This window comes from Heteronotia binoei, chromosome 17, assembly GCF_032191835.1.
Source record: "Heteronotia binoei isolate CCM8104 ecotype False Entrance Well chromosome 17, APGP_CSIRO_Hbin_v1, whole genome shotgun sequence".
Lineage (NCBI taxonomy): Eukaryota > Metazoa > Chordata > Lepidosauria > Squamata > Gekkonidae > Heteronotia > Heteronotia binoei.
Window position 1 is genome coordinate 21,633,568 of NC_083239.1, and position 25,252 is coordinate 21,658,819.

The window sequence follows — 25,252 nt, forward strand, 5'->3', positions numbered from 1 at the left end:
CTCAAGACAGCATACAATATAAATAAAACTACAGTTATAAACACATAAAAGGTCACCATTTAAAATCTCAGGACTAAAAAGGTAAAGGTAGTCCCCTGTGCAAGCACCAAGTCATTACCAATCCACGGGATGATGTCACATCATGACATTTTCTTGGCAGACTTTTTTTACGGGTGGTTTGCCATTGCCTTTCCCAGTCATCTACACTTCCCCCCCAGCAAGCTGGGTACCCATTTTACTGACCTCAGAAGGATGGAAAGCTGAGTCAGCTACCTGAGCCGGCTACCTGAACCCAGCTTCTGCTGGGATCAAACTCAGATCATGAACAGAGCTTGGACTGAAGTACTGTAGCTTACCGCTCTGCACCATGGGGCTCTTTAAGGACTACCAATGAATAAAAACTAACTTCAGCTTTATTCACTCAAGGTGCAAAACTGTGTATTATCCACCCTGCCCAAAGTGGCATGGGGTGAGTTTCTATCAGGGAGGTGTGTATCTGAACTTTCACTGGATTATCTCTGCGCCTACGCTGGTGTCAGTCGCTGAATGTGGAAGGAATACTAACCCACCATGGTGTGAGTGCATGATCATCCGTTTGCTGGAGTTCCTGTGCACTTCTTCAAAAAGTGTGATATTCCCACACTTGTAACCAGAGACCATTAGCTTAAACGTTTTGTATGTACACGTGGACACAAGCATGGGCACATACCCGTGTGGGCACATGTACATGTACACTCAAACCCATGGCAGTGCCAGGTCTCTTCCCCCCCCCCCCCGCCCCTGGACATAACCTTTTATGAATATAGGAAAGGTTAGGAGGCTGATCTAATGGCCCTCTCTGCATGGAGAGACAAAACCACTGCACCAAGGGTGTTGTGTGCCTGCACCTTTGTAGCCAAAGACTAGCGATGAATGCTGCATGCTAATTGCTCTGCCTGCGTGTGGATCTCTCTGCCTGACCTCTGCAGAGGATTGAAGGGAATTTGCATCCCATTGGAAAGGTGGGGTTGGGGCAGTGGGAGAGCAGTTCTGGATTTAAAGGCCCTCCAGGCAGAAGGTCCTTTCACAAGGAGAGCATCTGCCATATCCCTTGCTCTGGGGATAGGTATTTGAACAGGGTAGCTTCCTGCCTTTCTAAAGTCCTTTGGTGATTAAAGGAGTTAAAAATAGTTGTGTTAATAAAACGTGCTGTGTTATCTATATGGCTGGGACTCTTGGCTGTTGCTTCCGAGGGTGCCCCCCTTCTCCTGCTTCAATCAACGTAGCGTTGCCTTTTCTCTGTATGTCTTTGTCATTCTGGGTGATTATCTTTTCCTCTTCCTCTATGCTGCAGCTTCACTTGGGCAGGAGCTGTGAGGGTGCAGGCAGGGCTCTAGCAGGATCAGCTGAAAGACATCAGAGTCCTGGGCTCAGCTGTCTTTTGGGGGTCTTTTACCTCATATTTGACTGTTCTGCTTCCCTCCTCACCATATTGGGGGCTGCAAGCAGCTTATGAAATGAATGTATGTTTGTGTCATCGAGACACAACTGACTTATGGTGGCCCCAGCAAGGGGCTTTCAAGGCAAGTGAGAAGCAGAGGTGGTTAACCAGTTCCTTCTCCTGCAGTGCCTTCATTGGTGGTCTCCCGTCCAAGTACCTGACCCTCCTTGGTTTATGAGATCTAATGAGATTAGACTGTACCATACCCTCAGTATATCTGCAAAATGAAAGACACATATTTTAAAAATAGATGATTTCAACAAAAATATACAGATCACAAATATAACTTTAAAGGCATGATGAGGAGCAAGCCTGGACCACACCGGGCCAAGATCTTTTTGGCTTGTGCCTAAAGCCAAGTACAGGCTTGGGCTTGCATGATTTTATGGGCAATCCGAGCTAACCCACGGGGTGGAGAGATTGCTCAGTGTCTCTTGCCAAATCCCAGCATCCTCTGTGGGGATTTGGGGACAGCATACAGTGCAAGAGCAGAAGGTCATGGGCTGGCCCCAAACCCTGATCTATAAAGCAGTAGTTTTCTCTTGTCTTCTAGGGAGATAAAATACAGATGATGCTCCCTGTATCCTACAGCTTCTCCAGTCCCCATCCTTCCTATTTTTATTTGAGTCTTCTGTTTAAAGACTGTTGTTTTGTCCTAGGGTATGGAATGGCCCAGGCAAGCCTGTTCTTGGAAGCTAAGGAGGGTTGGCCCTGGTTCATACTTGGATGGGAGACCACCAAGGAAGTCTGGGGCTGCTATACAAAGGCAGACAATGGCAAAACACCTCTGTTCATCTTGTGCCTTGAAAACTCTAAGTCTCCCGCCCCGCCCCCCCAAAAGGTGCCCCCTTTTGTGGTAAGATTTCAGTTGTTGGGCATGTACAGTTACTAGGTACTTGCTGCTATGTCTGTTCTTATTCTTGTATTATGTTTGCAACTCACTGTTAAGCTCAGTTGGCTCAGACTACTGAATTGCTTGAAGTCAGGCTTGCTTGGCTGAATGTGGGCTGTGTGCTCCACAACCTGCCCTCCAAAGTTTCTTCTGTAAGGCCCAATGCAAGCATAGCTGTCTTGAGAGCGCCTGAAAGAAGGGGCACAGGGTAGTCTTTGGAGGCAGAGGCTGAGTTGTGGGCCTGTGGTGAGAGCCAGGACGGTGTAGTGATGAAGAACGGTGGATTCGAATTTGGAGAACCAGGTTTGATTTCCCGCTCCTGCAGAACTCTGTCAGCCCCACCTGTTTCACAGGGGGACTGCTGTGAGGGGAGAAAGGGAAGGAGATTGTAAGCCACTTTGAGACTCTTTAAAGCAGGGAAAAGTGGGGTATAACCTCTTCTAACTTGAAGTGGGTAGAAGCAAATGGTGTGCCTCTTGTGCATTATGTTTTAAAGAGACCCTCTGTATAAAAACAGAGCCCTGCTGGATCAGACCGATGGCCCCTCTAGTTCAGCACTCTGTCTTACAGCATGGCTAAGCAGTTCCTCTGGAAGACCCAGCGACAGGGCATAGAGGCTGAGGTCTCCCTTCTACCCTATATTGCCTCCTGGCACTGATATTTGATGGTTTACTGTCTATGAATAGGGAGGTTCCTTTTAATCACCACGGCTAGTAGCTACTGACAGACTTGTCTTCCATATGTGAGGGTGGTTGGTTTCGTACTACAAGGGCAGTATCAAATGAAATTGGGACAGTTGCCATGACTCACTGACAGATTTCTCTCTCTTGCTCTTTCCTGGCCTGCTTCCTGTAGTTTTTGTTTTGTGTTATACACCAAAGGCACGTGGCCTAGCAACTTACATGTGAGGAGGTTGCATTTTGGCTAAGCAACCAGGACCTTTGCTAGAAAGAATATTAGCTGGCAGCTTGAAATCTTAGGGAAGGGAACCAGGACACCTCCTCAATAGATTCATGTATTTTCTGAGTGATGGAGGGGCCACCCTGAGATAAGTGAATGTGCTTTTTTGGTGGGATGGTTGAAATGAAGCTGTGGTCTCTGCCTTACAGCCCCGAGAGAAGGGCCGGATGCGGTTCCACCGACTACAGAATGTGCAGATTGCCCTCGACTTCCTGAAGCAGCGACAGGTAAGATCCCACATCTCCCTTTTAGTGTTTCTTGGGCATCTTTTCTTTGCTGTGTCTTCTCTTCTGTGCCACCCAATATATCTCACAAAGTTTCTCCACTGGTTGTGGCTAATATAGCAGCCCTGAATCCCATGAGGTGACTTTGTGGTTTGGGAAATTCCTGAAGATTTGGGGGCAGAGCCTGGCAGTAGTGGGGTTTGGGAGGTGAGGGATCTTGGCAGGGACTATTGCCAGAGAATCCACCTTACATGGATGCTCAGAAAGACCCAGCTTCAATTTGAGAGTCAGTGTGAAGCAAAAAAATCTTGTACTCCTGGAAGCCCTTAAAATATGGCCTTTTTATTGTCTCCATGCCAGAGAAGTGTAGCCCAGAGGGGGGTTCAGCATTTGGTGGTGAAACTCCTGCCCACTGACTCTGGCAGAGCTGTCTTTTCCTATCTGTTCTGTCTCAACACGCCCCTAAAAGAATGAAGGTGATGAGCAGAGGGATGAGATTTATGAGGCTTGGATAGAGGCACGTGCCCTACCCTGGAGAGTGTGAACAGCTTAATAGCCCCCCGTTTTTAAACAAAAAGCAGTGGAGTTTTGCTGAAGGCATTTGGCAGTTTTCCCCCACTCAGACATTTCCCCATCTTGATCCATGCCCCACTCCCCAAGGACAAAGAAGATTGTTCACAAATGCTTGTTGAGGCACATTGTGTGCAGAAATATTACAAACACTGTAATTGCTGGGAGGGGGCAGGCAGCTTTCAAGCTCTTTTCAGATTTCAATGTTGGGCGATCTGGGAATTCCTAGGCCTTCTGGTAGCAACATGCAGAATGGGTGGGTGAGACGTTTTAAATGTCCTCCACCTAAGAAATGTTTTTGTTTCGGGTTTTAAAATTCACTGATATCTTGGTTTATTTTTAGGGCACTTGGTTTTGAAAATCTCTCTCTTTTTAATTGATTGATAAAATAAATACATTTCGTAGCCCATCTTCAGAATAAATGCATTCTTCGAAGTGGCTCCCAGTTAATCTATGACACACAAACTAAAAGTAGCATAAAATAAGAAGACATAAAACAACGAGCACAGAACTCCCTCCACTATCAAAATTAGCATTCTTGTCTGATTGTATTATTACCCTCTGAGGTTTGAACAAAATAATGCAATATAACAATATTGCAGCTGACTTCTTCATTGACTTTCCTTTTTTAAAATCTGATAGTATTACCTTTTATGATGGTGGTTTAATCCACCTTCTTACAGATTGTTGCCCATATTGTTGTAGAGAATAATCTGCTACTCTACTGAAATAATCCTTAATTAATGTAATATATGGTTTAATAGGCAAATGGCTGTAGATCTCCTTTACTGGTTGATGAAATAGTCTTTGGATGAGGATTGCTGGCTATATTAGTAAAACAATCTGTAATGCATGTTGGTTTTTTTACATGAAAATGATTACATAGCATTCTGTTATATGCATTTATTTTATTTATTTGCAGATTTATATAGAACAGGTGTGGCCAAACTTGCTTAATGAAACAGCCATATAGAATAAACATCAGATGTTTGAGAGCTGCAAGACATGAATGTTAGATGTTTGAGGGAGGGAGGGAAGGAAGGAAGGAGATTTGGAAAGAAAGCAACTTTAACTTAAAATACAATCTTCTTTGTGGTCTCTGTGCTTCACACTCATGGGATAGAGCGCCTGCACCGATCCCCGAATTGGTACCCAAAAAGCCTGGGATTTTTTCGTGCTCGGCACCAACAGGCATGCGCAGGCGTCCCAGTGCACATGCTTGCCGGCGCCAGCACAAGGATCCCGCCAGTTCCTTTCTGACCGCTGCCCTGAGAGGATCTCCTTTCGTTTCCCCGGTTGGTAAAGTAATCTTGGATTGCTTTTTTTGCCTGTTGTATATAGCCCGTTTGTTATTTTCTTAGTGTAGTTAGTTAGTTAGTTGTTAGATAGTTAGTGTTGTTTAAAAAAAAGTTTGTTGGACTTGCCCTTCGGGGCTCAGTTTTTCCCCTGTGTTTTCTCCCCCAGAGACTTTCCTGGGTGGGGTTTTTTCCTGGGCATCTATGGAAAGACTTTTTTTTTTAAAGAGGTGCTGCTCCTGTGGGAAGAAGATTGCCCCCCCCCCGACAGCTATTCCCTCTGTCTCCTCTGTCTGGGCGAGGGATATTGCGTTGATTCTTGTGCACACTGTCTGAGTTTCTCCAAACAAACTCGTAAGAATCGAGCAGCGAGGCTTTCGGCGGCTTTGGTCGAGTCAGCACTTCGTCCCCAAAAGATGGCATGGGGCCCGTCGGTACCAATAGGTGAGGCCGCGGCCCCGATGGTCACATCGGCTGAGACTTCGCCAATCAGGACCGAGATGCCGGTTGAGCACGGGCATTCCACGAAACGGCCTTCTGAAGGGTCAGTGGACACCCCAGCTAAGAGGTGTTGGGATGACTCGGGGACCCGATCATCTGCGCCAAAGAGGGTGAAATCGAAGGAGAAGTGGAAGAAGAGACCATCCCGCACCCCTTCGCATGTCACTTCGACATCGACAGCTCCACTGAGGAAGATCTTGGCATCCCCACGTCATAGCCCTTCGGTGTCGAGAGGCAGTGCTTCGCAGCTGCGCCTATCGGCATCGGAGCACAAGATCGACCTGACTCAGCGCTCCCACTTTTCAGGGTCCAGGCATCACAGTGAGAGTGACTCGGTCTCAAAGGTGGAGGTGTCGGCGCCGATGGAGCCTTCGGCACCGATGGATTAGGCAAGAGGCCGGAGAGAGCTGGAACCAACTACAGTAGCTTATCGCCTCCCACCGCTTCCACCATGGGAGCAGCACCAATGGCCTCCTTACGCTTATCCCTACCCACCGTACCAATGGTACCCTTCTCGCAAGTTCGCAGACTGGGACCAGCAGTCCGAGGTATCCCACATGTACAGGCTGTCTCAACATTCTAGATGGCGTCCTTCGGCATTGATCTCTGTCCTGCCTGACAGACATGGCATGGTGGTGGAGGAAGTCCAACCTCGGTCATCAGTGTTGATCCAGTTGCCCGTCAGAGAGTCTACTCCGGTGCTCTCAGAACGTTCTCTATACAGAGAGTCTTCATCGTCGGACTCCGAGGTTGGTACCGATGATCTGGACCGGGCTTTGGAACCTTCCCCAGTGTCTCATATGGGTGAGGATCTTCCCATCTCACCATCGGAGGATCTGAAGTCGTATGGGGACCTGGTGAAGAGGATGGCACTCTCCCTTTCGCTTCTAGTGACACAGCCACAGCCCGTTGTAGACGATAACGTGTTCGACATCATGCAACGGGATACGTCTACAGCGGTTGCCCTGTTGGTGACGAAGGTCATCCTACAGGCGGTGAAGGAGCCCTGGGCGAAGCCTGCTTCTACACCTGTGTCATTGAGAAGGTTGGACCATATGTACCATGTCCAAGAGTCCGGGGCTGAGTTCCTCTTTACACACCCAAAGCCAAATTTGGTGGTCGTTTCCTCCTCGTCGAAGGCCCGCAAGACGCACTCCTCTCCTTCAGATAAGGAGGGAAAGAAGCTGGATAATGTCGGGAGGAAGTTCTACTCTGCTGGGGCGCTAGGAGTAAGGGTATCTAACTATGCCGCATGCATGGCTAGATACCAATACTCAGTGTGGGAACAACTAACCCCCCTCCTGTCTTTCCTGAGTGAGGAGAAGAGGTCAGCTGCAAAGAAGTTGCAGAAGGAAGGCTTTGCTGTAGCCAAACAACAACTGGCTGCAACAAAGCACATGGTCAACGTCTCAGCAAGGACCATCACTTCTGCGACTACAAGTGTTCTGCTCTTTGCGAAGCTGAGGATGAGAGGCCTACAGCTTTGGTTTCTTCGTCAGTTTTGCCCGTTACGGGACTCACCTCGAAAGAGGTTTGTAATTCCACCTGTGACACTTCAAACACTGCAGTGGTGGAAGTCAAAGGACAACATTTGTCAGGGAGCTTCCTTCCATCTACCTGCACCAATGGTGACTATCACAACAGATGCGTCTTTATAGGGTTGGGGGACCCACGTGGACGATCTGTGTGTGTGGGGGGGGTTCTTGGCCTTTGAAATTGACTCACTGCCAAATAAATTACTTGGAACTGCTGGCGTTCACTTTGCTCTTCAGTCTTTCCGCCCCATAGTGGCGGGGAAGATTGTTGCTCTGCTAACAGACAATACCACTGCCCTGTGTTACATCAACAGGAAGGGAGGGACAGTCTCTCGACGGCTTTGTGCGCTGGCGCTGGATCTGTGGTTGGAGTGCCTGGACCATGACATCTTTGTGAAGGGGTCCTCAACTTGCAAGCAAACTCCCTCAGCAGGAGTGCGGCTTCCCTGCACAAGTGGGAGTTACAGTGGCACTTCCTTCAACCCGTGTTTCAGCTCTGGGGGCATCCTCAGGTGGATGTCTTTGCCACAGCCGAAAACCGGAAGTGTCCTCTGTTTTGCTCCAGAGGGGGCTCAGATCCAGAGTCGTTGGGAGACGGTCTGCTGTTCCCGTGGGACGGTCGGTTCCTTTATCTGTTCCCACCTCTGCCATTACTGACGAGGGTGGTCAACAAGATCGCAAGAGAGAGACCATGCTGTATCCTGGTGACTCCCTGGTGGCCTCACCAGAACTGGTTACCGATCCTGCTCCAACTGGCGAGGGGGGGTCTTCTATCAGTTTCCGGCGGAACTGGACCTTCTGTCAGCTCAGGACGGTCATGTACTCCATCACAACGTGCCCCACCTGAAGCTAACATCGACCCTGTGGGTTCTCTAGCAGAGTCCAACATGTTTTTTTGAACAGCAGGAAACTTTCTACCCGCGCTTCCTATGATAGGAAGTGGCGGAGGTTTCTGCAGTTCTTAGTTGATCCCTCAGTTTCCCCCCAAAGGGTGGGATTGTCGGTAATTTTTTAGTTTTTGTTATCTCTGGTGAATGCTGGCCTTGTTTTTTCGTCCATCAAGGTTTATTTGGCAGCAATTTCTGCATTCCATGAAACAGTTGAGGGGCGCTCTGTTTTTGCACACCCTCATTCTAAGAGGTTTTTGAAGGGTTTGTTTAGCCTTCATCCTTCATCCTCCATCGAGATCACCCCCACAGTTGTGGGATTTGACTTTAGTGTTGGACAGGCTGACTCGACGTCCTTTTGAGCCAATGGCCACATGTTCGTTACAGCTTCTATCTTGGAAGACTGCTTTTTTGATAGCCATCCCATCAACACGCTGTGCAGGGGAGCTCACGGCTATGTGTTGTGACTACCCATATCTAGTTTTTCAGGAGGCTGGAGTGTTGTTAGCTCCTGATATTTCTTTTCTCCCCAAGGTGGTTTCTCAGTTCCACCTCAACTTAGAAGTCTGGTTGCTCACTTTTCATCCTACACCTTCCTCAGATGAGGAATGTAGGTTGCATGCTCTAGATGTGAAGCGTGCTTTATTGTTTTATTTAAGTCGCTCCAAGAGTTTTCGTAAGGACCAGCAGCTTTTTGTTTCTTATGCTGCTCCTAAGTTAGGTTCCAGGATCTCGTCTCAGCAGCTTTTGAAATGGCTCACTGAGACTATTAAACTGTGTTATTTGTTGGCTAAGAAGCCGTTACCTGGGCCTATTCGCGGACACTCTACGAGAGCGATGGCGACGGCGTTCCTGAAACGCGTTTTCCTGACGGATGTTTGCAAGTCTGCCACCTGGTCCTCTCCGCATGCCTTTATGAAGCACTACGCGCTCGACGTGCATGCTCAACAGAGGACTTGTGTGGGAGCTGCGGTGCTGCAAGCTGTTTCTTCCAGTTGACCATCTTCCCGCCTCCAGGTATGTCTTGCTTGCTAATCTCCCATGAGTGTGAAGCACAGAGACCACGAAGAAGATAGGTTGCTTACCTGTAACTCTAGATCTTCGAGTGGTCATCTGTGCATTCACACTACCCGCCCTCCTTCCCCACTGCTGACGGTCTCCCTCCAATAGGGGCTTCCAGCGGTCAGGAAGGAACTGGCGGGATCCTCGCGCTGGTGCCGGCGAGCATGCGCACTGGGACGCCTGCACATGCCCATTGGTGCTGAGTGCGAAAAAATCCCAGGCTTTTTAGGTACCGATTCGGGGATCGGCGCAGGCGCTCTATCCCATGAGTGTGAATGCACAGATGACCACTCGAAGATCTACAGTTACAGGTAAGCAACCTGTCTTTCTCCAAGCCACTGGCTGGCTTGGCTTGGAGAAGGAATCTAAAGAGACAAATGCCCTTTTCAAGCTGGCTGATGGGGTGGTGGGGGCTTTGAGAGCCACACAATATGTGTGAAAGAGCCACATGTGGCTCCTGAGCCACAGTTTGGCCACCCCTGATATAGAAGAAGGCAAGGATTGCTTGTGTCCTTGCAGCTGGTTGGGAAGGGCAGTGACAGAGAGAAGTCAGCTGACTCGAGCAGTCAGCAAGAAGTCATCAGGGAAATTGTTTAGTCTGTGGTGGTCTCCACATTGTGTTTCCAGCCAATAAGGGCCTGAGGAATGCATTGTAGAACTTGTGGGAAATGGGGAGCATCCACTGTATGCCACCTTTCTGGGACAGCAAAGAGGTAAATCTTCTGGGTCTCCAAATCTGTAAGTGCCAATCAGGGTCTTCTCCCAGAGGGCATTGCAAGAGACAGCTCCCAGACCCAAGGTGTCGCACAGTACCTTTCCTCCCCTCCTTTGAAAGATGAGGCACATTTGGAGCAGAGAGGACAACTGGGAGGCTTGCAGGAAGACAGGTGCAGGAGGGAGATATCCTTGAAAAAACTTTAGACCACCGAGGCTTTAGGATCTGACACGAGGAATGCATTTCCAACAGACAGGAACTGCATTCTTGCCGGAACTGCTAGCATCTCTGCTTGAAGTGCCTACATTTCCCTCCTCTAAATAGTGATTGTGATGGCACAAATTCCCAGAGACACACAGCTCCTGGAGCAATCTGGGTATCACCTGGGTGTTGCAGTGTCAAAGTGCATGTGTCATATGACCACGTGTTTCCTAGGGCATCACAACAAGAAGTTGTTGTAAGTGTTCCTTAAGAACTTTAGCCTCAATTAACTGTGCCCATGCTGATCCTGAGGTTTGTGGTTGCACATGAAATTCTGGTTCATGCTTGTGCCAGAAAGTCCAGACACTCCATGAAGATGTAACTTGATCACCCTTTCAGGGCATTTGGGTAGTCTTAGCACTTCAATTTGGAAAGTGCCCTTTACCTGTAGGACTCCTTTGTTCCTTGCCAAAAGGTGTGGGTAATGTGTTCTTTCCCGGGCCAAACCCTAAGGCAGATGCGGTCTGAGGTTTTATAAATGGGGTTGGTTGAATAATGCAGGGCGTGGGTCACTCATGTTTGGGCTTGTATTTTATATGATCTGTAATCTTTCAAAGCTAACATTCAAGGTACTGATGGGATAAGTGATATCTAAATTAAATGGTGTGCTTTGAAATACTTGGGCAGAGGCCTTTAGAGAAATGTCTATTTTTTAAAAAGCCACAATGCATATTTGGGGTAGGGTGTGTGTTAAATGAGAAACCTGGGGGAGGCACATACAGTGAGGAGGGGAACAGAGCTAGTGCCTGCTGTGGGGTATTTCTGATTTAAGGGAAGAGACATTTTCTCAGTGGTCTACATATATAATACCTTGAGTTTCAACCCTTGGCATCTCCAAGGGTCTCAGAAAAGACCTTGGAGAGCTGCTGCTGGTATTAAGAGTAAACTAAACTGGGCTAAATGGACTGAAGGCCTCATTTGGATCAAAGCAGTTGTGTTCATTGCCAGTCTCTGGGTGGTGACTGGAGATCTCCTAGAATTACAACTGGTTTCCACGTGACCGAGGTCAGTTCCCTTGAGAAAATGACTGCTTTGGAAGGTCGACTGTATGGCATTAAGCACCACTGAGGTCCCTTTTCCTCAACTCCTGTTCTCCCCAAACTCCATCCCAAATTCTCCAGGCATTTCCCAGCCCAGAGCTGAGAACCCTAGCCCCCTGCATACCTGTTTGTTTACTGCTTGCTTGGGAAACTTTAGAGATTAAAAATATACCTAGACAATGCCATCTTTCATTACTGTGGCTTGGAGGAGATTCAAAACAGCAGCCATGAAAAAGACAAATTGGGGGTAGTGAGAGGACATAACGGGTTTATAAAATGGTATGAAGGTACAGGAAGGATTGGAGAGAGAGGGAGAGAGAGAAATGTATTCTTTCTCACAAAACAAAACAGAACTAGAGAGTTGTCCAGTGGAATCGATCGCTAGTAAGTTAAGACCAGCAAAAGGAATAATTTCTTCAGGTGCTGCTTAATTCAACAGAGTGAGTGTGCAACTTCAAGATGGTCAGGGGAGTGGGGGGTGGCTGATGAGGTTAAATATTATGAACCTTGTTGGCTTTTAAAAGCAGGTTAGACAAGGGTGTGAGATGGGGTGTGTGAAGGGATGTCTGCTGATGGCAGTTGGCCCTAGTGGGCCAGGTACACTGCTGTGACAACTTTTGCAGAGAAGAGCAATTAATAATGACTGTAAAAACAGTAGTATTCAATGTGTCTATGAGTTCTGCAGAAAAAGCTCAGCTAGGTAGAAGAGAAATTCTAGGTAGAAGAGTAGTTCTTTCCAACCTGAGGATCTCTAATTATGTTTTACAGGGTAGCCATGTCGGTCTGCAGTAGAGTTCAGTAGCACTTTAGAGACCAGCAAGTTTTTCAGGGTATGAGCCAGGGGTGGCCAAACTTGCTTAATGTAAGAGCCACATAGAATAAATGTCAGATGTTTGAGAGCCACAAGACATGAATATCAGATGTTTGAGGGCTGGCAGGCAGGCAGGCAGGAAGGAAGGAAGGAAGACAACTAGATGGGGAGGGGGGAGGGAGAGGTGGAAAGAAAGCAAATTTAACTTTAAATGCATTCTCCAAACTACTGGCTGGCTTGGCTTGGAGAAATGATTTAGAGAGACAAATGCCTTCTCCAGCTTCCCCTGTGGTATGGAGTCGACTCTAAAACATTTTGTAGGGGGAATTTTCTGATCAAACTTGAGATTTAATGTTGACCCTCTCTACCTTGATTCTTTGTTGATATTGCCTTTGACTGTAGAAGTTTTTGTTTTTATGAATTTTACTGTTAAAATTTATTCCACATTCCAGAATATTTTGGCTTTTCTCTCCCACCCCCCCTTATGTGGAATGATGTGTATGTGACAGGTTATAAACAAACTTTATTTACAAATGCTTTCTCCAGGCCAGCCAGCAGGATGGTGGGGGCTTTGAGAGTCACACATTATGTGTGAAAAAGCCACATGTGGCTCTTGAGCCTCAGTTTGGCCACCCCAATATAAGCCTTTGAGAGTCAAAGCTTCCTTTGTCAGATACTATCATCCAATGAAGGGAGCTTTGACTCTCAAAAGTTTATACCCTGAACATGTTGTTGGTCTCTCAAGTGCTACTGGACTTGAACCTAACTGATCTCCAGTTAAGAGACTTTATAAAGTTGTGGGGCTGGGCAGGGCCTTGGACAGGTTTTACCTGAGAGGCCCAGATTGTTACCAGGCTGGGAATGAGGAGGCAAGTGAAGGCAAGTCCATGGCCATCCAGCCCTCTCCCGGTGAGCTCCCAGAGGCTGGCCATGGCTGACATCAGAGTCCTGGGCTGCGTGGACCTGACTTTCGCCCAGCATTTTGCTTCCTGCACTCATTTAAGTCCAGTCTTTGGTGTAAGTGAGGAGGCTGCAGAAAACACTTGGGCTGGTGTCACATGTATTGATTTATTCAGGTTAATTATACTTCCCTTCACCAGCTCACAAACATCTTCACTTTGGTTCCCTTCCAGGTGAAACTGGTGAACATTCGCAATGATGACATCACAGACGGGAACCCAAAGCTTACCTTGGGGCTCATCTGGACGATTATCTTGCACTTCCAGGTAAGGATTTGACTTCTTTCATCTGGGGATGGAGATCGAGCAGAAAGGAAAAAAGTGTGGTTTGCAGTCTTGGCAGCAACTTTTTCATCTGCATAATAAAGTGCACCTTTAATGATTTTGCTCAGCTTACCCATGGGGCTGGTGAGTTAGCATATTCTATGCCATGGAGATGGAGGCCATTGGAGAATATGTCCATGCCAGCAATATGCATAATCAATCCACTGATGACTGAGTTTGGCAGTTTCCTAGATTGGCACTGAGCTTCACTGGGAAGGCTGTGGATTTTGAACTGTGGATCAGGTCAGGAGCCCAAAATGGGTTGCAGCTCTCCCATAGGTGGATCTTGAGCCTGGGGGTGGGGAGGAGGAAGACCTGGGTTAGAGGGGATTAGCTGCATATTCTGCAAAATGGCCATCATCTATCTAGGATAGCTTCAGGCTGGCATGGGCAATAAAATGTAGACTTGTTCAGTGATGATAAGGCGCCTGGGTATTATGTTGAGAAGGGGGGAAAAGAAGTGCATGGAGTCAGTTTGTGAGCAGGCTCTGAAAAGTGCAGTAAGTTTACAAGGAAGCTCTGATTCAAAATGTTTGGAATGTTTGCTCTGCTTTGTTCAGCTGGGGTAGCTGATGAACATCCTTGTGGAGCTGAGGTGTGGGGGGTTCCCCTGGAATGTGGATCAAGGAAACTGGAAATGACTGTGGGGTGGTGATGCTGGTGGTGCTGTTGATGTCTCATTGGTTGTGTTGTGCCTCTGAAAGGATTTGGAAATAATGCTTCCACCATCCCTAAAACCCTGGGATTTTGCCCAGCATCTGAGACTGTCGTGATTTTATGGGCCAGTGGATAGTTCGAGTCTATGTTCAAGGCCTAGGCCCCTTGTCAAATGGTGATTTATTTTCCGTATTGAGAAGGCGTTCTTAGCCTACAAGATAGCTTGTTCTGCTGTGGTCTTAGCAGGAGTGGAATGGGAGGCTTAACTCACTATTTCCTGAGCCTCATCAGATCACTGGATTTGTAGCCAGATTGTTGTGCAGATTGATGGGGTTCCATGCTTTGTATTAGTGGATTGCAAGAAAGGGCATTATCTCATAGAGGGGTTTTTTCCCCCATGGTACTGACCTGGATGCAGAGTGAAAGCATTGTGAGAGAGCATGAATTGCTTTTTGAAATGAACTGAATGACAGAAATGGAACCACTTTCTTGGTATACTTAATGATTGGGGGAGGCGCTCTGGCAGGTGCCGTGCTGGGGCTACTGGTGGGATCAGGGTACCGGCAATACCACCCCCACAGGGTAGCCTTGGCAGCGCCTGCATTTCCCATGGGCCTGTGTAAATAGCCTTTTGTCTTCCCCCTTTTCTCTGATGGAGATGAGGTATTTCCTCCCTTGTTCCCTCCTGCTCAGACAGATGAGTTTTGATTGGCATTCCTGGTCGATGAGATGCTTCTGTCGGGGTGACCGTTGTGAGGGGTGCTTGCACGTGTGTCAGGTGGGGCGATCCCATCTGTTGGCTGCCCCTTCTGCAATACCACCCGCTGTCTGAAGGGGCTGGAATCTGTTTCGCGTGGGAGGGGGCAGCAATGCCTGAATGCAAGGCACGTGTGCCCCATTGAGTTTGATTTTATTGAGGAAGAAGTCGTCTTCACACCTGCTAGGCATAGACTGGAAGACTGAAAGACTTTTTCTTTTTTTACTATACAAAGCCTACTACTAAGATAGATAGGTACTAAAACAGATGACATTAACATGAGAATTTAAAAAGCCAAGACTCACATTTCCACAAAAAAATCCCATATATTGCTTTAACTAGGCATGTGTTCATGAATATTTTTAATCTGGAAATAACCCTACTGCGTGCGTACACATATGCACACACACACACACACACACAAAGCCATTTGGGAACACCAGTGATAAATCATTAGAGATGAAGTTGTGGTTACTCAGTCTGTTTGGACAGAAAGACCAGACAGACGATACTTATAGAAAGATACTTGGAAGTGTAAATGGTCTCAGGTAACCTTTGCAGGATTTTGGGGTCCCAGCCTAGGGTTGCAAGCTCCAGGTTAGGAAATTCTTGGATATTTGGGGGAGGAGCTTAAGGAAGGTGGGGTTTGGGAAGGGGAGGGGCTTGAGCAGGTTATAATGCTGTAGAGCAGCATTTCCCATTTGCAGGGTCACGACCCGGTACCAGGCCATGGAAGCTTCAATACTGGGTTGCCAGTGGCAGCCTGACAGCCCCCTCTGTTTATCTTCGGCACTGCATGTCGCACTGTGCTCCAGCCCCTGCCCCCCATGCCACCACCTGTAGCACTCAGAGAATGCTACAGACTGTGCGCTGGCCAGAAGCCCTCCCTCGTCCCTCTCTGATGTTCAGAAACATCAGAGAAGGATGGGGAAAGCTCCTGGCCGGCACACAGTGTCTGTATCCCTCCCTGATCATCCTCCACCCAGAGGACAATCAGGGAGCAATACTGAGACTGCACCCTGGCCAGAAGCCCTCCCCCGTCCCTCTGTGATGTTCAGAAACATCAGAGAACGATGGGAAAAGCTTCTGGCCAGTGCACAGTCTCTGTATCGCTCCCTGAGTGTCCTCCACCTGGACCACGGGGAAGGAACCGGGCCACGAAGGGGAAAAGTTTGGGAAACCCTGCTGTAGAGTCCATCCTCTGAAGCTACCATTTCCTTCAGGGAAATTGATCTCTGGAGATCTGCAGTCCCTACCTGGAGCTTGGCAACCCTAGCTAGAGCTGAGGGGAGGGGACTATGCTTGAAGCCAGGCTTGGAGTGGATGTCTTCCAATCCAGGGTTCCTGCTTTTCCTTGGGAAATCTGGAGCTGGTTGAAAGCCGGCACTTGAACTGCAGAAAGCAGATAAGCACTGGGTTGACCAGGCAAAGGCAGGTGGTCAAGAGACTTCTCAGCATTGAGGCAGGCCTGGCAAATCATGGGCTTTTGTGCTGCTCACTAGTCACCATGCTGTCCAGCCATGAACAAGTCCTACACTGCAGGAGAAGCCAGACTCCACCCCAAGCCTGATCCAATTTGCCAAAGCAGAAAAGTCCCTTTTGATCCTAAGTCAATCCTGAATCTCGTAGAAGTCTGTATGCAATTTTGCCTTGCAGGGGGAGTTCCTCCCCCTTCATCTGTGCATCCCTCTTAGCATCGGGTTTGGCCCTGTCTCAAAGGTCCTTTACTTCCTTGGTCAAGGAAAATCAACGGAGAATTCTGCAAACAGCCCTGTTGGCAGAAATCTCTGTCCCTCCTCCCTCCCCCTCCTTGCATTTGAGCACTAGGTGGCACTGGTGTATTGAGAAAGAGAGAGACATGAGAGTTGACTGCAGAGGGTGAGGCTGGCAAGGAGCCCCTGTGAACATGCAGATGGTCGCCAGTCTCCTGGTGCCCAGGAAGTGCTTCAGGGTTGCTGAGCTGGCCCACCAAATTAGGATGAGAAGGGCTGTCTGCCAGCCTGGGGGGGGGGTGGTGGTGGTGGTGGTGATAAGCTCAAGTCAAGCTTTAAATGCCTGCTACAGATTCCCTGTGGCGCTCAGTGGCATGCTGCTGAATCTGTCCCCCTCCATCTGGAATTAAGGGGATTTATTTTGGCAATGTAGCTCTGTTCATAACCCTCTCGGGTCTCCCTTGCATTCCCCTAAAGCCCACTTTGTCCTTCTGTCACCTTGCTCTCAACATGTTCTCCTTTCCCTTTTTCCAATCCTGGCTGGCTAAATAATAATTTAAAAAATGTCCTCCAAAGCTTTGGCAACATTATGGGTTGTTACCTTTTGCACCCTGGGGAGAAAATTAATTGGGAGGAGAACTATTTTTAATTTAGCTGGGATTTAATATTTTTAACTTGGCAGTGACATTGACAGCACAATCCTAAGCATTAATTTACACTTTTCGAAGCCCATGGACTTCAGTGGACCTTGAAGGGTGTAACTCTGTTTAGGACGCTGCTGTGAAGCATACGTGGATTCCTGGGTCCTGAGAAATGATATTTAAGCAGATGCTTACCCGCTTGGTATTATCTTAAAAAGAAAAAATACGAGTCACTGTATATCAGTTACAAAATGAGTTCAGGTGTGTTTATGGAGGAAGTTTGTTCAATGCAGTGTGAAAGCTTTCATAGTGGAAGGGGCTTGAGCATTCTCCTGATCTGCTGCTGCAAAGAGGGGAAGGGATACATTGTTATTCTCCAGGAAATTTGAGTGATGCTCCTTTCCTCAATACTCTATGCTGGAAGGTTCATCAGCCAACGTCAGCTGGTGAGGTTCAGTCCAGTGCAGCTCAAGTTGCACATAGCTCTCCATGAACATTTGGGGTGGAACTATACATGAAGCTGTGTGGAGGGAGAAAGTCTGAACAATTTATCACCCTTTTGCCAAGGGGTGTAGAGAAATATCACTGGGAAGGGTGTACGGTGTTTCCTGGGTGGGGGTGTTTATAAAGTGTGCGTGCTCCTAGGTCAGCTCAATATTGGTTTCCTTGCTTTTTTCTTTTTTAAAAGGAAGAATGGGTGGAGTTCCAGCTTCTTTACTTCTTTGGCGCCAACTCCTTTATTAGTTTCCTTGCTATTTTTATTTTTTTTTAAATTAAAAGGAAGAATGGGTGGCTAAGGAAGAATACCCCTTAGGAATTGAGGGAACAGCCGACCCCTGCAGATTTGGGATAAGGGAGTACCAAGGCTGCCTCAGTATGCGTCTTATGAAACCAGGTGCTCACTCAACCAATGTGGAGCTGCCCATTTAATTTACGGTATACTTAAAAAAAATTAAAGGACTTGTTGCTCAGGCAAGCTCTTAGAAGAGATACGACTTCAGGGAGGCCTGTCAGTCATAAACTTCTCCCTGGAAGAACTCTCCTTTTGGACAGCCGAGCACTGAATGCTTCTTGCATGCCATTCCATTCATCAAGGAAAGGATTTGGAATGCTAGGGAGGCAATTGCCACAGTTCAGAATTTTGTGGGAAGGTAGTAAAAGCACCCTTCCATGCAGAACTGCATTTCTGGGTCAAACCGAATTTTAAGAATGGGTTGATTCATGCATGCTTACACAGGACACCTGCCCTCTCATCTCTGTGGCCCCAGAAATGAAATTTGTCCCTCCTAGCTGTGGTTATCTCCTCTTTCATCTAGTGGCTACTTTCTAAAGATTGTGGGGACCAAGCCTGCCCCCTGGTGGCTTGGAAGCCATCTTTCTAATGCCAGGCTTGCAGAGGGGAAGTAAAGGCAGGGGGGGAAGAAAAGGTTCTAGGATGCTCCTTACCGGGCACTTGCCTACTGAAGTTGCTTTAGGGGATGAATGCTGGAGATCTGTGCCTCAAATTTAAACACCACCCTCAAGAATCAATGGTAAAGTGTGGTGGTGGTGAAGAGCGCTGCCAAGTTGCAGCCAACTTATGACAACCCTTTCTGTGGTTTCCATGGCAAGAGGTGTTCAGAGGTGGCTTTTCATCACCTATCTGGACTTCCTTGATGGTCTCCCACCAACCAGGGCCAATCCTGCTTAGATTCTGAGACATAATGAAGTTGAGCTAGTTTGGGCCAACCAGGTCAGGCAAAAAAATGGCTTCTCACATTTAATAATTACTACTACTACTACTACTACTACTACTACTACTACTACTACAGCTGCTACTGCTGCTACTACTGCTACTTCTACTACTAATAATAATTTTAAAGAACTAGGGAATTGTAAAGAGGCTGGGTTTAAAAATGAATGAATCCTGCCTTTGTGTTGGGCTTGGCTTTGAAACCCATGGCTGGTCTGGTCTGGGCTGTGATACCAGTTGAGCCCCTTCTCCAATTTCCCCAGGCAAATGGCAAGCCTTAAATCTCAGCCTGTCTGAGTAGCTGCATCTTTCTGTGCAAATTCCAGAGGTTCAGTCCTCACCCCCAGCACCTCTGCTTCATCTGAACAGGATGGCGTGAAAAGGGTTAATGTACTTCAGAGCGCCAAGGGCTGCACGCATGTCTCTCCACTGCCAACATCAAAGACTGAGGGGCAGGTGGGCTTCGGGCTTTCTTGCTCAGCTCCCAGCTCCGCTGAGCTTTATCTTCTTATCCCCTCTATTGATTGACTGCCACCCAAATCCCTTTCTTCAGTATTGAATGCAGAGGTAGAGGGCAATTTTTGGTCCGTTTACACAGCCTGTCTGAATCTTTAAAAAAGATATTTCTCCTCCTTTTAACACTACCTTCACTCATCATCTCTCATCGTGTTGTTGTGCTGTTAAAATATAAAAAAAACTTTCCCCCCTGATTTCCATCTCTCTGTCTTCCCGCCACACCCCTCAGCATCCTCCTCCTTCTCTCCCCCCACCTTCCCCGCTGTCGCCTCCCAGCCTCTGTCTGGCTTTCTGTTTGCCTTACGGAGGGGAGCGCTCCCATTACCTCATATTTGGAGAGAGAAAGCCGCAGCCAATCCGCTCTCCCTCTGCTTTTAGGTCAAGTGATTTCTGAACTGCAGTGAGATGCTTTGAATGTGTCTTCCTTCCTCCCAGACTCGTAAGATGGCTGGCTGAAGCAGCCGCGGCTGAAAGGGAGAATCTTGGGGTGTGTATGTGTGCGTGCTTGTGTGTAAGGGATTGCCTGCAGTACTGTGTGTATTTTTTTTTCCTAAATGTGCATCTGATCTGATGAAGCGGAGGTTGGGATTTATCCTGGAGCCCAGTGCCAGCTTAGCTGCATTGTCGCCAGTCTCTTGCACGCCAGGGAGATGGGGAATACTCTGGGCTGTGTTAAGCGGCCGAAAGAACAAGCTGGTGAGGCAGGGCACCCTCCCCTCTCCCCCAAGAGAAAAGTGCGCTTCAAACGGAAGAGGAAGGGGAATAAGAGGACAGAGGCGGCAGAGGGTGCTGCTGACCTGGTGGCCAAGGAGCTCTCCAAAGGGGTTGAGATTGCCGAAGAAGGGGAGGCACTGACCAAGTTGGGAGCAGCTCCCTTGCAGGGGGAAGGAGAGGACCTTGTTGAGAGCTTGCACCAAAGCACTGCCTCGCACGAGAAAACTCCTCCCGCTTTGCAGCCGAGGGGTGTGGAGCAAGGACATGTGGTCCAAGTGCGGGAGAGATTCCAAGGCAGACTGGAGAAAATTCGCTTGGTGCCTGAACAGTCCTCCTCCAGCTCTGGGACTCCAGGGAATCGTCTGGAAGAAGGCACCACTGTCATTGCCCATCTGCTGGACAACCCGGCGGAGCAAAACCGCAAGAAGGCCACCAACCGCCTGGTTGCCTTTCAGGGGCCCGGAGCCGGCAACAGCCGGGCCATTCTGGTGCCTTTGCAAAGGGAGCCTTCTGCCGCAGAAGCACAGGAGAATGACGAAGGCACCATGGTGGTGTGTAAGTCTTGGGAGCAGTCTGGGTTGGAGGCAGCAGCGACTGTAGCCAAGGAATTCCACACGGCCTACACTTGCGAAGATGGGAACGAAAGCTTGTCAAGCACCACATGGGGTACTTCATGGACTGCAGAGAAGGGCACTGTCTCAGAGCTGTCCACCCCATCACCCATGGTGGACCAGGTTGAAAACCAGGCTGTGGGGAGGCCTCAACAGCCACCATCTTCTCAAGAAGGATCTTTTGGGAAGGGAAGAGAGGGCATGTGGGCAGAACTTCCCATCTCTCAAAGCAAGTCTTCCTTCAGCGAGTCAACCTCGAGTGCTTTCCGTTGCTCCTCGGGGTATGGGAGTGACTCAACCCACCCCCTGGTCAAGGCTTCTGGCATGGACAGGGACTCCTTGATGATTAGTGAAGATGGGCCTGCGCCTTTCAGGGGAACAGAAGAACCAAACAGGAGGCTGAGGAAGAAGGAGAAGACAAAGCCGCCAGCTGAAGGAGTGGTTAGTGCAAGCTTATCTACTTCTCTTCAGGGTCTAGGGGACAGGTGTGTAGGGTCCAGCTGTCTTAATGCTGCTGTGCTTTTGCGACAGCTGAAGCATACTGAGGTACATCTGACTGGGAGCAGCATCCTCTGGCTTTTTTGTTTAGGAGTAAGAATTACCTCCAGGGGATCAGGCAGGGGAAGCTCTTTGCAAAATGGCAGAGAGCTTTCAGCACTGCAGGCTGCAGTGTGCTGGCATAGATGTATGCTGGTTCTACTAACTTTTGGGAGCTAATTGCAAGCACCTGGGAGGCTGGTTAAGGGAACTTGATGTTCAGGGGAAGTCATTCTGCCGGTGCTCCAGGGAGCTCTTCTGCTCCAGTTCCTGTGCTCGGGGCCTCAGGCATGTTGTGAAAAGAGACCTTGGAGAGTCTTGGCTGAAAATCAGCCTTGATCCTTTCCTAGAGGCTCTTAGGTTTCTGCTTCCCTATTGCAGCTGTTCAGAGCCAACTCCCAGTACTTCTGCCTGTTATACTTGGGACCCTTCCTCATCCATGGCTTTGGGTGCTGAGCTCCAAGTCTGTGGGGAAGATATGCCTCTTGGAGCCCTGCTCCCCATACCTGGGTGTTTTCAGATGGATGCGTTTTTACTCTGTAGGAATGCAGTCTGCATCTGCTCAGTGATGTTCTCTTCTTTATAATAACTTTACATCTTCTGGGGCTGAGGTCTCAGAGCAGAGTGCTCTCAAAATGAAGAGATGGGCTGACAGAAAGTCAGGCTGGGAGGTGTCCTCATCAGGTTTGACACTTTAAGCTTTGGAGTCTCACTGATGGGGAATTTTTGCTTAGTGTTAAATCTGTCTTTACCTTTTTGGCAGCCAGAAATGTCTCTGACATTCCAAGAGTTTGTCCTAATGTCCTGCTTAGTCCATCTTTGCTCTCTAATGGTGCTGTTCTGGTTCTTTGTCATGCATTATGCCGTCCGAACCCTACTGTGCACTGTAACTGCTAACTGAAATGGTGTGCAGAACTGGAGAGGGAGCTATTCAGGGTTTTAATGAAAGTTGGGAAGTTTCGTGTATTTCAGGGGGAATAGGAGGCCAGCCCTAAAACTGAACTGTGATTCAGAATAGGAGGCACAACCAGCTAGGGTATGCTTTTGAAAAACAACAAATATAATAGTTCCTTTTGTTTTGTTTAAAATTGGGATGTAGATCTCTCGTTTAGAAGTCTCTCTGGAATTTTTAGTTTTAAGGAGTATTCTTGTCAGAAGTTGTGAGTTGACCTCTGATGGAGAGTGGTGAGAGGCAAAGAAACCTAGAAGCAGCAGAGAGGTGTATCTACTTGAATCTGCCTTGAATTCCACCTCTGAATTGGGAAGCTTGCTCCAGAATGTAAGATGCATGGGTGATGTGTGTGCTGCAGTGAGGAAAAGAGCAGACTTCAGAAACTCAGAGGACAATATTCATATGGTCAAGGTCTGCTTCCAGACTTTAGAAACCAGCTCGTTGGAATTACGTCCTGCCTCAAAATTGTGCAGAACTTTATGAGAGTTTCTCTTGCTGATCAGCCTCTTGCTGATCATAGCCCACATTACAATGGTCAGGGGACTGAAGATGTGGCAGGGTGGGCGGAGGACAGTTAGGAAACTTCATGACAGTTAGGAAACTTCAGGCTTCATGGCCTCCAAAGCAAAGCTAGTCTGGTTATCAGTATGTTTCATAACTGTAAGGAGCTGTAGATCATGGAAGCTAAGCAAGGTTGGCTCTGGGTAATACTTGGACCACCAAGGAAGTACATGGTTGTTATGCAGAGAGAGGCAATGGCAAATCACCTGTGTTCTTATCTTGCCTTGAAAACCTCACAGGGGTCATCATAAGTCCTCTGTGACTTGACAGCATTTTCCACCACCACCAAGGTGCCATCAACCAGTGGAACTAGGGAGTTAGAAGACTGTCAAGCTGAGAGAGCATGAAATAAAAAGCTGCCTTCCCTCTGAGTTTTATCTCCACCAAACAGTGCAGTCTCTGATTGTGGGCTGGTGAGGTTTTGAATCACAAGATGGAGAGGAGTGTCTACTGGGCTTGTCCATTAGCTTGGGGAAGTTTTACCATTTTGGTGCAGCTGAGTTAGGCAGCCAGTCAAGGCTGACTTGGGAAAGAGAGGCGGCTGAAGGGGGTGTGTTTCATTGGTCTGTAAAGAAAGCAGGCTGCTTTCCCAGGCAACTGCACGATGTGATCCTAGAGGTGTGTGCTGCCCCAAATCCCTTGAGAGAACACCGAGTCTTGCTGCTAGGATTGTATGCCACTCCCTTAAAAATATCTCCCCTCTTCCCTGCCAAGGGACTGAGTGGTTGTTTTGCTCCGTCTTGTCTCTACTTGACATGCCTCGGAGCATTTTTCTGGAAATTGTTTCTTTTCCGGTGCCTGTTGGCAGCAGTCGGAGGGAACAAAGTGATGAAACGCTTGGGGCTCTTTAGCGTGGAGAAATGTCGACTGCGGGGTGACATGATAGAGGTTTACAAGATAATGCATGGTTTGGAGAAAGTAGAGAAAGAAGTACTTTTCTCCCTTTCTCACAATACAAGAACTCGTGGGCATTCGATGAAATTGCTGAGCAGACAGGTTAAAACGGATAAAAGGAAGTACATCTTCACCCAAAAGGTGATTAACATGTGGAATTCACTGCCACAGGAGGTGGTGGCAGCTACAAGCATAGGCAGCTTCAAGAGGGGGTTAGATAAAAATATGAAGCACAGGTCCATCAGTGGCTATTAGCCACAGTGTGTGTGTGTGTGTGTGTGTATATGTATATGTATATATATATATAAATATATAATTTTTTCGGCCACTGTATAACACAGAGTGTTGGACTGGATGGGCCATTGGCCTGATCCAACATGGCTTCTCTTATGTTCTTATGAACCCAGCCATTTATGAGTCTCTTCTGAGGGAGGCCTGACCTCAGTTGGTGTTTTGGTATTCATGAACTCCACAGGCTTCAACATGTGAGAGGTGCAAGGCTAAGAACTGACTCTTGGTTTGAAAGGGGCTAGTTTGTGGTTCTCTTTTTAAAAGGCACTAGTTCAAGAGTCAGAGGCTACTAGCATGGGCCATGACCAAGCCTTGGTCTTGGGTCACTAACAGGCATTATCAATGGTTTTCATATTTTGTTTTGGAGCCCTTCAGTGAGAGAATCCAGGATGACCCTGAGAAGACTGCTTCATGCCTGACTGATGTTTCTCCTAATGTAAAGGCATGCCCCAGAATCCTTTGCAATGGACACAAGTTTTGTGGCTGATGCGTAAGGTCTCCTTGGGAGCAAATGTCCATGTGGACAGGGTTATCTGAGCTGGCTTGCATGGTTGCTGATTCCAGAACAAAGAACAAGTTGATTCAAGGAGACCTGATATTGCCAGAGGATGGAGGGAGGGAGGGATGGATGTTGGCTCTCTTTTGGCACACTTTGCCCTCTTGAGTGGGCAAAGAAATCAGATGGGGAACTAAGTTCAAGGAAGTTCCTTGTCAATTTCTGCTAAAATGACCAGGTATCTGTAGGACAAATCTACTCATCACCAGTTCCTTTAACTCTAGCTTGGGTAGCAAAGCATCCTGCTTTGGGGAGAGTAGAGTGAGGCAGTTGATAGAAGTTGTCCTGCTGGGGAACATTAAGTGCTAAAGAGGAGGAGTGAATATTTGGAAACAGAGAAGCCAGCTTCAAATTTTGAGGTGCCAAACCTGGAATTCCAGCTCCCGGTATCTAATTTAGGCATACTGAAAAAGAGGCTGAATATAAAAGAAAAGACAGATCTGTGCTAGGAAAAGCCACATTCTGCAGAGTAAATAAATTATTCATATTTCTGGTTTAGTTTTTGAATTCATTCTCTTTGCTGCCCATGCGGGAAGGGCAAGACAGAACACGGAAGCCCGGAAAACAGAATCAATTGCTGGAAATCTCAGCTTGGCTTCTCAAAT

The 25,252-nt window shown here is 47.9% G+C and overlaps 2 protein-coding genes across 18 annotated transcripts in view; one reads left to right on the forward strand and one right to left on the reverse strand.

Annotated features, from left to right (window-relative positions):
• AK2 (adenylate kinase 2) overlaps nucleotides 1-25,252 on the reverse strand; it is a 436,257-nt gene that overhangs the window by 251,695 nt on the left and 159,310 nt on the right. The gene's annotated exons all lie outside the window — the stretch shown is intronic.
• Nucleotides 1-25,252, forward strand: part of MACF1 (microtubule actin crosslinking factor 1) — a 414,929-nt gene that overhangs the window by 160,674 nt on the left and 229,003 nt on the right. For all 17 annotated transcript variants that reach the window (XM_060258444.1, XM_060258431.1, XM_060258437.1 and 14 more), the window contains 2 exons: nucleotides 3,482-3,559; nucleotides 13,367-13,459. In XM_060258444.1, coding sequence (XP_060114427.1) covers nucleotides 3,482-3,559; nucleotides 13,367-13,459 — 171 coding nt within the window. The remainder of the gene's footprint in view (nucleotides 1-3,481; nucleotides 3,560-13,366; nucleotides 13,460-25,252) is intronic.